Genomic DNA, 13,762 nt, shown 5'->3' with positions numbered 1-13,762 from the left:
AAGTGTAAACAGCAGAATACTGACTAGAATACAAGTAGTATAACAGCTAAAATAGATTAAGGACATAAATAATTATCTTAATATAATATTTAAGAAAGCAATGTTTATAGCAAAATATCTGTGCAAGATTATAATCTAATGTTTGTGCCTATACAACTTTTGAAAGTGGAACTGAAGCGATATTTTAAAACTTCTATATGTTACGACATGCAGTGGTAGTGGCTACTGAACGGTGTTTTTGTTACTGTTCCACACAGATAGTTTTGAGAGTTTACTATAATCCTGATTAAATAAAGAAGCTCCAAATCAGATTATGCATCTGGTAGCAATCAGATGGAACATTTACCATCCAGGGTCATAGATTTCCAATGGAAAAATTAAAAAAATGCCCAAAGTGGCATAATTAAGATACAGTTAGACATAATCCTCCTGCTTATTTGTAAATGATATTAATACACAATTAAAATCATTGCATTACAGTTTTTCCAACATGTTGAAATGACGAATGCCTCATGAATGACAAACTCCTTCAGACTGTCACGTTTCATGGAGTGTTGTGAAAAAAACTATAACTATTTTCATTGTTATATCTCAATAGAGAAAATATGGGAGAATCTTTAGCACAAAGAGGGTCCTCTTGACCAAATGATCGAAAAAAAGCAAGAATTAATGGCAGGAGGTAGTAAATAAATAGTCTCAGAAGGTGAGTGGTAGAAGATCCATTTTAACATCTTTAAAATTTATATTGCTAAAGAATTTAGTTCAGAGGATAGCCATACATTGATAAAATGAATTAGATGACCTGCATTCCTCACCCACATTTTTATTTTTTGTGGTTCTGTGAGTCTCTTGAGCAATCTTAAGTAAGCAGAAAATTATATAAATATTTAAAAGGTAAATAGATATAAAAAATAACATAAGAGGACTTGCTAAATGAGATGTTAGGCATTCTGCTCTGAACAATGGCTACCCGAGGTGAACCGGGTCTGGTGATTAACATTAGCTGAGATTAACCAAATGGATTATGATGTTTTTTTTCTAGCTGCACGCACTTGGAGTAAGACTAAGGATGTGTGTTTCATGTGGCATAGACAATCACATATACAATTTATAAATCTCTGAAAACAAGCTAACTACTCTTTTATTTACATAGGATGTGACTGTGGGTGAGTATGATGAAATATTATGCAATGCTTACCAGCTATACGGCATTAGACATGTTCTCGTATATTTAGAACAAACTGTTCCACTTAGTGACTTCATAACATTTAGCAGCTTTGTACATAAAAGTTGGATGAGTGGTTTTGTTTATGAGATTGCAGGCAAAGGGATTAATTTCTGAATTCTGTTTGATTTTCTTGCAGAATAAAATTCTTAACATTGTAATTGCCAAAAAATCTTATTAGATATTCGGCATCATGTAAGATCAGCTATTTCTTCATTTTAGAACAAAATTACTTAAGTATGAAAATAAATTCTATGTTTAAGATGAAATGAAGCTATTACAATGTGATCACCTGTAGTGTAACTTCTACAATATGTTGATTATTCATTTGCTGAAAGGTTTGCCATTTGTAAGATGCGATTATAAGGTATCTGAAAGTTGCATAAGCAATTTACACTATTCAAATTATTACTTGGAAATATACATTGTGTGCTATGCGACCATCAGTTCTTTGCCAAAAATATCTGCTTTATCATTCATTTTATGCTTTGCTAAGGAAACCTTCCTTTTCTTGGTTACTTTTGTGAATTCAAATTACTTTATCTTTACGATGAAAATTACCTTCTTTCCTTTAATGTGTATTATCTCTTTGCTTGTTTTGGATTTTGTTGCTTCCACAGTGTCAAGATTCAGTTTAATAATTATTTTTATGTAAAATATGTTGTATTTCAGTGTATGTTGATGCTTACATAACTGAATGTTTTGTACAGGTACAAATAACTGGAACAACTTCAGTGAGGCTAATTCAAAAGCGATTATTTTCAGAAGTCTTATGAGAAAATCCAACTATTTTATCTCTTGTAAGAGTGAAGAATCATACAGTTAGATGAAATTTCAATCCATTTTCATAAAAGGCAATAAGTCGTAGTACATAGCAGCTGAGGAACTTTGTCGGTTCATTTATATCTCTGGCCATTATTGATGATCACTTAATAGTTTTGTCCTCTTCCCTGGAGAATCTGGACTGGATTCTGTGAGTTCAAGTCTTCTTGGCCAGTTAAATGGGGTAACACGACATTCAGTTCACTCATGAGCTTTACTACTGTCATTGCTGCTTTCATTGGAGTAGAACATTTGCTCTGCAGAGTAGGAAAGTTTGTGTTGCAGCTAGCAATAAAAATGCCCTCATAAATTTCCTCTAGGAATACCAGTGTAAACACAATGAGGCACAAAGCATAAAACAGCTGGTTCAAATTGTGTCCTTAGTCTTAATTCACCTGTCAATCTCTCAGTTTAGAAGTGTAATGAAAGTTTCGACAGCTAATGAATAGATGTGTCAAAAAAGATGAGCAACTGTAGCTCACAGTGATTTCAGTTGAAGTGAAGCTCCTCCCTACCACAGAAAGTAGGACATTTCACTATCCATCATGAACTGAGTTGTGTAAATTGCTGCAGCCAAGCTTGAAAATGCATTCCTGCTTATTCCTTACTTGAATACTTACAGCGTTTTAAATTTTATTTTATTAAAATTATTATTTTAAATAGAATTGTAATTACCTAAACCAAACTCTGTGTACATCATTCTCGTGCAGACCTGTTTGGCTGTTTTTCATGTTTAATACTTATAATGGATACAATTTACAACAAAAAATATGTATTAAAAGGAGACATTTCCTGTGTTCTCATCATTGTTCAAAATATTGAACATTTTAAAAGTTACTCTTAGTGAACGTAACACACCCAAGCTGAAAACAGTTAATTATTGGAAAAGTTATAAGAACAATGTAAGATAAAATCTTGTCAAATCTGACTTTATTTGAACCTTGACTGTTTTGAAAAATAGCAACATTTTCTTATCAACGTCAAAACTGATGTATGTAGAGATAAAATAGACAAAATATTTTCTGTAGCTTCATTAAGAAAAATATGTAGTAGCCAGAACAGACTGTTCCATTAGTCAATATGGCAGCTACACCAAGGTGACATTGTCAAAGAATTTAATTTATATCATTTTGATGACAAATGTATTCCCTGAGACTGCTGTACAGTTTTTCAGCAAAACTCTACTAAAGCTGCTTCCTAGAGGCAGATTTGTTGATTAGCATTTCTGTCCTGTGTTCCAAAGCAAGCCAATCATTAAGATAGAGTGATTTTATTCATTTAAAGGGTTGTCATTACACTATTTATACGTAGATTGGATTCAAATGGAAAGGTTGTAGTGAGAATGCTCTATTTCCAAACATCAAGACTATCAATATAGTTGTCAGAAATAATCTACTGTTTAAAAGACCACTGTTAAAATGGTAAAGGCTACTTCTACTGAAGAATACCTGAATTTTTTGTGTCTGTATAAAGGATTTAAGACTTTCATATTAAAAAAAAAAAGTCTGATTTGATCAGTAGTTTTTCTCTCAGTATAAATCCAAATGTTGTAATAGTTTATGTACCATAAAATATAAAACTTACAATAGAAAAGCAAGTCATCTGTCAATTTATGATGCAACTTAACTCTAAAACATGTTTTGGGCCTTATTCTGGTATAGTTTACAGTGTAGTAAATCAGGAGCCTTTTCTCTGACTCCAACAGAATTGCCTTGGTATAAAACTTCTATGTGAGATCAGAATGAATTGTATTGTCTTTCAGGTTTCTTATTTTGGGCTGAATACAGCTCATGCCTAGGCACAAATTGTTCTCTCCTACAAAAAATTTTGCTTTTAACTTAAATATGAAACGTTGTTAGCTTCATCCTCAAGAAAGAAATCATCTAGTTATCATTCTGAACTGACAAAGTACCTTCTCCTAAGGAAAGGTCTCTTGTAAAAAAAAAATGATAGGAGATTTGGAATTTCACTGTGGAGTTTTGGGAATATTTGCAAGTAGAGTCATGCTAACTTAATCTGACAGTACAGGAGTCTTTGTGGAATTTAGAAATAACAGCTTGGATCCATTTAAATCCAATGATTTTTAGCACAACTTGTTGATTGGTTTCTTATACATTCTCTTTCTGCACCTTTCAAAATGAAGACAAAATTATTATTAGTCATAAGAAAAGTTTTACATCCCTCTCCTCTTTCTTCCAGATTCCTGTCAAAATGAGTGAAACACCTTCAACCAGTTACTCAGTGAATCAGCCAGACTCCTCTGAGAGTGAACAGAGTTTAACCACACGCCCTTTCAATGTTACCGAACCTGTTGTGGCAAAACGGATCTGTTTTTATAAAAGTGGAGATCCTCAGTTTAATGGGATCAAAATGGTCATTAATAACCGGTCTTACAAAACATTTGATGCCTTGCTGGATAGTTTATCCAAAAGGGTCCCATTACCTTTCGGAGTAAGAAATATTAGTACACCAAAAGGGAGACATAGCATCACCAATCTGGAGGATCTTGAAGATGGAAAATCTTATATTTGCTCCCATCAGCGGAAAATGAAGCCCATCAACCTGGAACAGGCAAGCAAAAAGCCGCTGCCTTGGCAGATCAGTCGGCCTGTCAGCGCTCGTCGTCGAGCTGTGCAATTAGCAAGAGATGATGAGGATGGATTTGGCCATCGAAAAAACAAAATAACAACACCCAAAAAGATGCTTGTTTTCAAAAATGGGGATGTAAGACTCAGGCGCACCATAGTTCTGGGAAAGAAAAATACACAAACCTTTGAGGCCTTTTTAGACTATATGAGCGAGTTAATGCAATATCCAGTCGCGAAACTTTATACCACCGATGGCAGAAAGGTGAGAATAAACATAAGCACTGACAATTTTTCTATGACTGCTTCTAGATTATTTCTCATTAATAAGGTGATTTTATCAATTATAAGTCTGGGACATTGGGTTGGTGTGAGATCTCTTCCTGAATTTCAGCTGTTTCCTTTCTATGCCTTTTCCCCAAGGCTTGGAGAAAATATACTGGATTCTTACAATCAGAGAGAAGCAAGTGAGGACATTTTATCTGAAGTCATAATGAAAAACACTTCTATTTTTCTTACTCAAGCCTCTTTCAGGCATGCTTTCAAGTCTATATTTTTACCCATTTACCCAGAAACTTCCTTTAAGCTTAATGCTGTTTGTCTGTGATTTTTAATGTTTAAAAAATATAAGTAGCATCTAATAGCCACACTTTTATCGTTACACAAATTCAGAGTTGTTTGCTGTTAACAACTTGGATCTATGACACCTGATTGCCTATTGTAGTTTTCAAACCACAGATGAGTTTCTGTACCTCTAAACCTAGATAGTGTAGCACTAATAATCCTGATTTTCATCTCACATGCTGTTTTATATAATTTTAGTTCGTTTACTGTTTTATCTGTGTGTTGTTTAACCACAGAAAAGCACTTGTGATTATACCTAACAGGTATCTAGAAAGAGAACTTTATACAGAGCTACAGAAGTTCAAGGGAAATCTTGTGTTTACCCTCCATTTGGGGAAACTCTGTATTAGGTTGGAAAACTGTCCCTATCACTTATAGGTCAGTGAAGTGCAGTTTGTGAGCCTTATCTTGCAATATATTTTGGAACATAAATTCTAAACTGCTACATGAGGCTCTGAGCAGCTTGATCCAGCCAGACCTGCTTGGAGCAGAGGGTTAAACTACATGGCCCCCAAGAGGTTTTTTCCAATGCATATTTTTCTGTGATTCTGTCCTATTCCGCTGTGGCAGACAGACCAAGTACTTGTGATGTATTCTAATTTTCCCCTTTCTTCCTCCACATATGTGTTAATATGTATACCTATCTCTAAATGCATATTCTTATTTCATGGCTACGAATGGTCACTGTGCAATGATGAAACAAAACTATGTAGGCAAACATTTAAATTATAAGAAAATTTTGATCTGAATTCAAGTTGCTTCTTGAAGTCTTTTTCTAATCTATTTATATAACAAGACATACCCTCACAGAGATAGGAATTGCCTTATAGAAACTGAAAAATCAATTCCATGCTGTGATACATATTTAATAGCCTGCTGCAAACTAATGTAGAAACTAAGAAGTGAAGATAATTAAGCATGAAAGGGATAAATCTCTTGCATTATTTTTTCTAGTTACTAAGGCAGATAATTTAATGTTACTTATGTTACTTTTTTTTTTTTCTAGGTTCCTAATCTTCAGGACCTGATATTGTGCTCTGGAGCTGTAGTTGCAGCAGGGAGAGAGCCTTTTAAACCAAGCAATTACGATTCTCTTGGGTATTCACGGCCTGCTAAATTGCTTGGAATTGCAAATCGTGTGTACCCAAAAGCAAATACCAAGTCAGAAAGTGAAAATAGTAAGTTCTTTGAATTAATTTGTATTTTATTAATTAGTTTATCTCTCTCAGCATAAGACATAAACCATGACAATCTTACTAGGATCAAGGATATTAAAAAAGACCTGTTGAAACTGTTTATATCTGCTCTGATTCTTCTATAGGCATGAGAAAGATCAAAGTGTCAATGTTCTTTTTAAAATGTAAGTTTCTGCTAAGTACTCAGCTACTATGCATATTTGCTTTCAAACAGACTTATTTAGAACATGGATGCAAATCTAAAAGCATATTTTATTTTAATGCACTTTATTGTCTTTGTTATTAATTTTTTGGTGTCACAGTTAATAATGGCAGTGGTAAAAGAGAAGCTATAGTCTACTCCAGCCTCTTAACTGACTGAATTTCTTAGCAAGTTTTGTGCAATTTTCAGAACTTACCCTTGCAAGTGAAGGTGTGACTTGTCATTGTCATGCCTTTCACTTTTTCCCATGTCCCACACTCCTCATCAACAGGAAAAGCACTACAGCACCCATCCACTCACAAATTCATCATGTTTTTGGAGCTGCTTTTGTCTAAACAGTGTCACCCTTTCCTACATCCTCATGGCTGTGATATATGGGTTTTTTTAAATATGTTTGGGAAAAGATGCACAAACATGTTATTTTCCTTTGATTACTCATGGAGTTATGGCACTGACAACATCAGTAAGACTGTGAAGTAGCCAGTGGATGATCAAGAACATGAGGAGCTGTTGCAGAGGAGCAAGGTCAGCTGAATAGCCTGAGGCTGAGGGTAACAAAAATGCTGCAGTTCCAGAGCTTTAGGTCATGTGGGAATCCTTGACATTAGAGCATCTTGTAGGGCAAAGGTACTGTCTAGGTGGAAACTTGTTTAATCCAGAGATACCTTGTACTCTTCATATAGCCTCATGCTGCATTGAAGAGTCCAGGGAACACTGTAATTGTTGCTGTGCTGAGACTTTCCATGGTAATCTTGACTGTGTCACAGAGCACATTGATACATAAGACGCTTGGCTTCCATTTACTTGAAAGAGTTTCTTCCACATCCCTCAGAGTTTATCAGGTCCCCATCAAACCATTCACTTCAGTTTTTCTCAGCCTTCATGTTTTTTGACTTGCACAGCTTGAGAGCTGTTTGTAGAGGATAACTAATGAGTCGAGAGAGAATGAATAGGAACATATTGAGAATAAAAGTTATACAGAAACAAAAAATCCTGCTCATATTTTGCTTTGATCCAGAAATTGAGCCTTGCAACGGTAGAAAATTTGAGTAGTTGCTAACCTGATAAACTCCCTCTTCTAATCTTTAGTTAACAGCAATTACAGAAGGAGAAAAAAACCAACCCTCTTTTTGTCTTTAACCTGAGAAATTCAGAAGTATCCTGTGTAGGAGACATCACTGACAATGTGAGAGCCTGAAAAATCTAATTTCAGGCACTTCATTCCAATTCCCGAGCCAGAGAAGGTGACATTTTTACTTTGGGAAGCATAAGGTCTGGTCTGTGTTAGAGGAGTTAGTATGAACTTTTATTTCTGATTCAGTTCATAGCGAAGCATATGCCTGGGAAACTTGCAAGGCACTTGGTCTGAAATTATAGAGACATATCTGTAATAGTAATATGTTCACTGTGAAAGTCTTGATATGAGACCATTTGTGACTCACTTGAGCAAAAGTAATATGCTTAAATTCAAGCAATGTAGATAATGCGTATGTTAAAATACCTTTCTGCAAGTGAAACCTTTCTGTTAAGTGGTGGCTCCTATATATTTAGGTATCAGTAGCAGTGGTGGATGTCTTTGTGTGGGTGTACACGCACTGTTTCCTTCACACATGCAGAACGTCTTGGAAGACAGCAAAACTTTATTTTTATCTCATGTTCTTTTATCTCTCACCTTTTCAGTGACAACTGCTAGAGAGAGATGAGATATGTGGGTTTTTTTAAAGTCAAGTTTTTACGGAGTAATCAGAACATATTTTGGAAGTATTTAAGGTTTATGCAAACATTGGGCCATACTCACAATTCATTGAAGTCTGAAAGTATTCTCATTGGCTTTACTGAGTTTTGTGCCACGGTCTACAGTACTGTAGCATAAAATGTATCTTAGAATGACATGATTTAAATTCAGATTTTATAAGAAGTCCAATTGCTTCAGCATTTACTTATCTATAGAAGATCAGTCCAGGGAGTTGGATCTGAACCCTTTATTCACATGTCACAGTAATTACTTAACATTGTTAGATTAAGCCCAGGGACATATATGTTCAACTTGACTGGCACATTTTAGCACTAACTGCAAGAACTAATAGGAAATCATAGACTCATAGAATCATTTCAGTTGGAAGAGACCCTCAGGATCATCGAGTCCAACCATAACCTAACTCTAGCACTAAACCATGTCCCTAAGAACTTAATCTAAATGCCTTTTAAACACCTCCAGGGATGATGACTCCACCATTGCCCTCGGCAGCCTGTTCTAATGCCTGACAACACTTTCCATAAAAATTTTTTTCCTAATATGCAATCTAAACCTCCCCTGGTGCAACTTGAGGCCATTTCCTCTTGTCTTATCACTTACTACTTGTGAGAAGAGACCAACACCCTCCATGAAACAACCTCCTTTCAGGTAGCTGTAAACAGCAATAACGTCTCTGCTCAGCTTCCTTTTCTCCAGGCTAAGCAGTCCCAGCTCCCTGAACTGCTCCTCATAAGACTTGTGTTCCAGGCCCCTCACCAGCACTATCTCAAGCACCTCAATGTCTTTCTTATGATGAGTGCCCCAAAACTGAACACAGTATTCAAGGTGCAGCCTCACCAGCACCAAGTACAGTGGCACAATCACTTCCCTAGTCCTGCAGGCCACACTATTCCTGATATAAGCCAGGATGTTGTTGGACTTCTTGGCCACCTGGGCACACTGCTGGCTCATGTTCAGCCACCTGTCAGTCAACACCCCCAGGTCCTTTTTCACCAGGCAGCTTTCTGCCACTCTTCCCCAAGCCTGTAGCACTGCCTGGGGTCGTTGCGACCCAAGTGCAGGACCTGGCACTGGGCCTTGTTAAACCTCATACAATTGGCTTCAGCCCATCAATCCAGCCAGTCCAGATCCCTCTGTATGGCCATCCTACCCTCCAGCAGGTCAACATCCCCTACAATTTGGTGTCATCTGCAAACTTACTAAGGGTATACTCAATCCCTTCATCCAGATAATTGATAAAGAGATTAAATAGAACTGGGCCCAATACCGAGCCCTGGGAAATACCACTCCTGACGAGCCACGAACTGGATTTGCCTCCTTTCGCCACAACTCTTTGGTCCCAGCCCTCCAGCTAGTTCTTTATCCATCGCAGAGTACACTTATCAAGGCTATGAACTGCCGTCTTCTCCAGGAGAATGTTGTGGAATATGGTATCAAAGGTCTTACTGAAGTCTAAGTACGCAACATGCACAGCTTTACCCTCATCTACTAGGTGGGTCACCTTGTCGTAGAAGGAGATCAGGTTGGTCAAACAATTATATATTAATGATCAGTAAGGCATGAAGAAGAGGTAAGGTTGGTAGCTTGAAGTGCAAACAAGTGAGGGCCTGTGAATCCCTTGAAAGGTTCAAGGCAACCCCACCTCCCAAGTAAATATAAAATAAAAGTATTTAGTACTTTTTCAGGCTTTGAAACTTCAAATAAGACTATAGCTCTGACATTAGAGACAACTGATTGCAAAATAAAATTAAGTGGAAAAGTAGTTAAATGCTTGATTCTGTATTAAAAACTGTTTATTTTTCTCTAACAACTTCCTGAAATGAACAGCAAGAACAACAATGTTTTCCTCATTACTTTTTAATACTCTGGTAAAATAAGCATACTTCATTAACTTAATTTGTATTAATTTTTCTCCTTTCTTCTTTTCTCTTCCTTTGCTGCCTGTCTGCTGTGTCTCCATCTGGATCCTTATGCATGATATTTATTTGCTCTGCTTTCCACCTGAATTTGGCTTCTTTCAATGTAATTATTGGTAGCGAGAGCTCAAATGGGCTCTAGCTCAAGATCTCAGATATTCTCAGTTTCTTCTGACAAGGGGTCCAGCAACGGTAACAACCAAAACGATAACAACTCAGATTCTTCCTATGTTCCTGACAGTCATGATGTAGGAGGAAATCAGTTAGTTACTGGTGAAGAATTATCTGTAGCACAGTATGAAGATGACATTGAGAAATCTGTTCACCTTAATCAAGATGGCAGTATCACAGTGGAAATGAAAGTTCGACTCAAAATTAAAGAGGAAGAAACCATTAAATGGACAACGACTGTAAGTCGTGCTGGCCTTTCTGATGACAAAAATGCCACCATTTGTAATTCTGCAATTCGTGCAGAAAAATGCTTATCTGCTGTAAATGTATCTGAATGTATAAAACCAGAAGATACTTCATTTTTGAAAATCTACAAAAAAGAAGAGGAAGACTCATTACAGCAATTCAATGCAGAATTGTTAGATAAAGAATCAGAGTCTGATTTAAAAACTGCTGGTTGTAATAGTTGTAAGAACAATTCTGCAGATCCAGACATAAGTGATGTACCGGATGATAACATCAGACCTCGCTTTTATAGGCCTCCCACTCCTGGGCCAAGGCATGTTAGACAAAAGAAAGCAGTAGTTGAAAGTGTCACCTTGGTATCTGAGAAAGAGGTTCAGGAGAAGACAATAGGGCAATTTTCCTACAGTGAGGAAATACAGAATGGAGAAAATACATCTGAGTATTGCATGGTAGCCCATTCAAGCAGAAAAAAATCAAGTGTCAGTAATCTTAAGTTTAGTGAGATGAGTGACAATGATTTATTCAAGCTTTCTTCAGAGAATATAAAAGAAGAAATGCTTTTTAAAGTAAGCCACAAAAGTAATGATTTAATAGAAACCACAAACAGTAAGACATTAGAAGTGCCTGACAAGGATGAATCGGCACAGAATATGTTAGAGAAATCAGTTGTGGAACAAGGTACATATGATAGTTTAGTATCAACCTGCAAAGCCTCCTTCAGTGGTTTCACACCATCATCAAAAATTTACCAGGCAGCTAGGCCAGGTTCAGCAGACCACATCCGTGAGTCATGTAATATTAAACAAATAAAAAGATCATTGAGTTCTTTCATTAGTTATTCAGGATTATGTCCATCAAAGGAAGAAACAAAAGACAAAGCTGCTGTCTTACTACCTGTTTCTCAAGATTCAGTGCATTCAGCCAGTGCCAGATACAGCCAGATGAAGATGATGGAACCGCCCTGTAGTAAAGCTCCTCTTGAGAAAATAAATCCAACAACTGCATTCTTTCCTACTGTTACTGAAAGTGAGAATCAAACCAGTGTCAGGACTGAATGTGTGATGTCAACAGATCTCACTGATGACAGCCAATCTGCACCTTCCCTCACCAAAAAGAAGAAGAAAAGAAAATCCACTAGCTATCTAGAGCAAGGTACATGTGAAAATCAAGGAGATAAAGAAATTTCAGGGATAATTAAAAGTGAGGGAATGAATACCACAAGCAAACCCACACAGAATTACACAACAAAAGCTATGGATAGTTATTCTGAAATACCTCAGAAGAAAGAAATGGATTTTTTTGTAAAAAACAATGATGGATCTGTCAATTCAGACAAAACCACACATCCTGAAGATGAATTCTATCACCAGGATTCAGGGGGACAAAATGGACTATCATCTAATAAAAAAACAAGAAGTAAAACCAACAAGTTGGCCAAGGTAAAATTGAAGTCAGGCAAAAAAAATAGTACGGTTTCATCTACCAAAACTGAAGATGGTCTAATGACAGTTAACTCAAATAATGAATATGAACACAGTCAGGAGACACTGAGTACTGAGAAAGAAGGCACACAGCTCACAACCAGTTCTTTTGAACAGACATCTAACTCACCAGTGATTTCAAAGCCATTGTCAGAAGTGCCAAAGAATCTCAACTTTGAAAAAGGCAAGGAATACAATATTTTGGAAAATTTGTCATTGAAGAAAGAGAAAAAGCAAAAGGGGATGAAGAAAAATACAAATAAAGTTACAAATAAGTTAAATATGTCAGAGAGTGCTATTACACTAGAGGCTCTAAAACAGGACGGCTTTCCAGAGGAGATTGTTGAGCATTCACTTGAAAACTATGTACAAACTTGGTTGAAAAACTTGTTACCAAATCCTGTCTTGCCTCCCATAAATAAAAAAGAAGGGAATGTAGAGAATAGCAACGTCTGTCATTTTCTGAAAGAAAATACTGATGCTTCTACAGATAAAGAAACAAGATTTATCACAAATAAACTGCATGTGACTGGAAAAAACCATCTGGTTGAACACAATCTAACCAAAAAAACATTAAAGCCTATTTGTGAACTGGGAAATTTAGGAGAATCAGCCAAGGATTCAGGTGACAAACAAACTGACTCTTTGATTCATGCTAGTACAACTATAGTAGAAGAAGCTAAGTATTCACTGAAGTCAGAATTTCATCATGACGGTAAGCTACATTTTTTTCATGAAACACACGGCAATGATAAAAGGACATCAGAAGCTGACATTCAAGATACAAACCTATGTCAAAGAAAAAAATCTGAAGTTGCTGTTCAAGTTGATTGCACCATTGTCAATGAGAAAATGGGAATTGATGTTCAGAATAATTGCATGTCTAGCATGTTGCTGCATGAACTGCAATCAACTTTGCTTGGTCTCCAGAAAGAACATAGTGGCTGTATAGGAAAAGCTTGCTGCCTTTCAGATCTTTCTTCTTCAGCTTTCAGTTCTTCCTCCAATGTCCTCCTAGCTTGGCTACTTTTGCTGAATCTGAAAGACAGTTTGATTGGAACATTCAAAGATGATGTGGAAAAAACTACCTGTAGCTGTTCTGAAATTTTTACACAATTACAATTTCTGAAACAAACTACAGTCATAGAAAAAGTTGATGAACTGAAGGCTGCCTTCTCGCATTTTCAACAATCAACAGAAAATAACTTATTACACTTGGGAGAAGAACTCAAAAGGCAGGATTCCAGACGTTTTCATGGGAATAAACCCATATCTGACATTCATAATGATATCCCTTTGCATGAAAATGAAAAAACAGTTGAGTCTTGTATTCCAAAGAACAGTGTAAATTCTGAAGAAGATATAAAATTGCCTGGTGAATTGGAAAGCTGTTTTGATATACAGAAAGATCTTCATAGAGAAACACAGACTTTATACTTGGGTGCTTCCAAAACACAACTAGATGGTCAATGTACCGATACTAATTCGCGTAACTGTATCCTTGCATTAACTATAGAACCACCTGAAAGAAATGAAGA

General features: G+C 36.3%; 1 protein-coding gene across 1 annotated transcript in view; it reads left to right on the top strand.

Moving 5' to 3' along the window:
• Positions 1-1,070: 1,070 nt before the first annotated feature.
• The window catches only part of RP1 (RP1 axonemal microtubule associated), a 186,622-nt gene continuing 173,930 nt past the window's right edge, over positions 1,071-13,762 (top strand). The window contains 3 exon segments of the mRNA XM_071804102.1: positions 1,071-1,166; positions 4,247-4,897; positions 6,263-6,434. Coding sequence (XP_071660203.1) covers positions 4,259-4,897; positions 6,263-6,434 — 811 coding nt within the window. The 5' untranslated portion in view covers positions 1,071-1,166; positions 4,247-4,258.

Source organism: Patagioenas fasciata, chromosome 2 (genome assembly GCF_037038585.1).
Source record: "Patagioenas fasciata isolate bPatFas1 chromosome 2, bPatFas1.hap1, whole genome shotgun sequence".
NCBI lineage: Eukaryota > Metazoa > Chordata > Aves > Columbiformes > Columbidae > Patagioenas > Patagioenas fasciata.
This window is presented reverse-complemented; position numbering and strand designations above follow the sequence as displayed.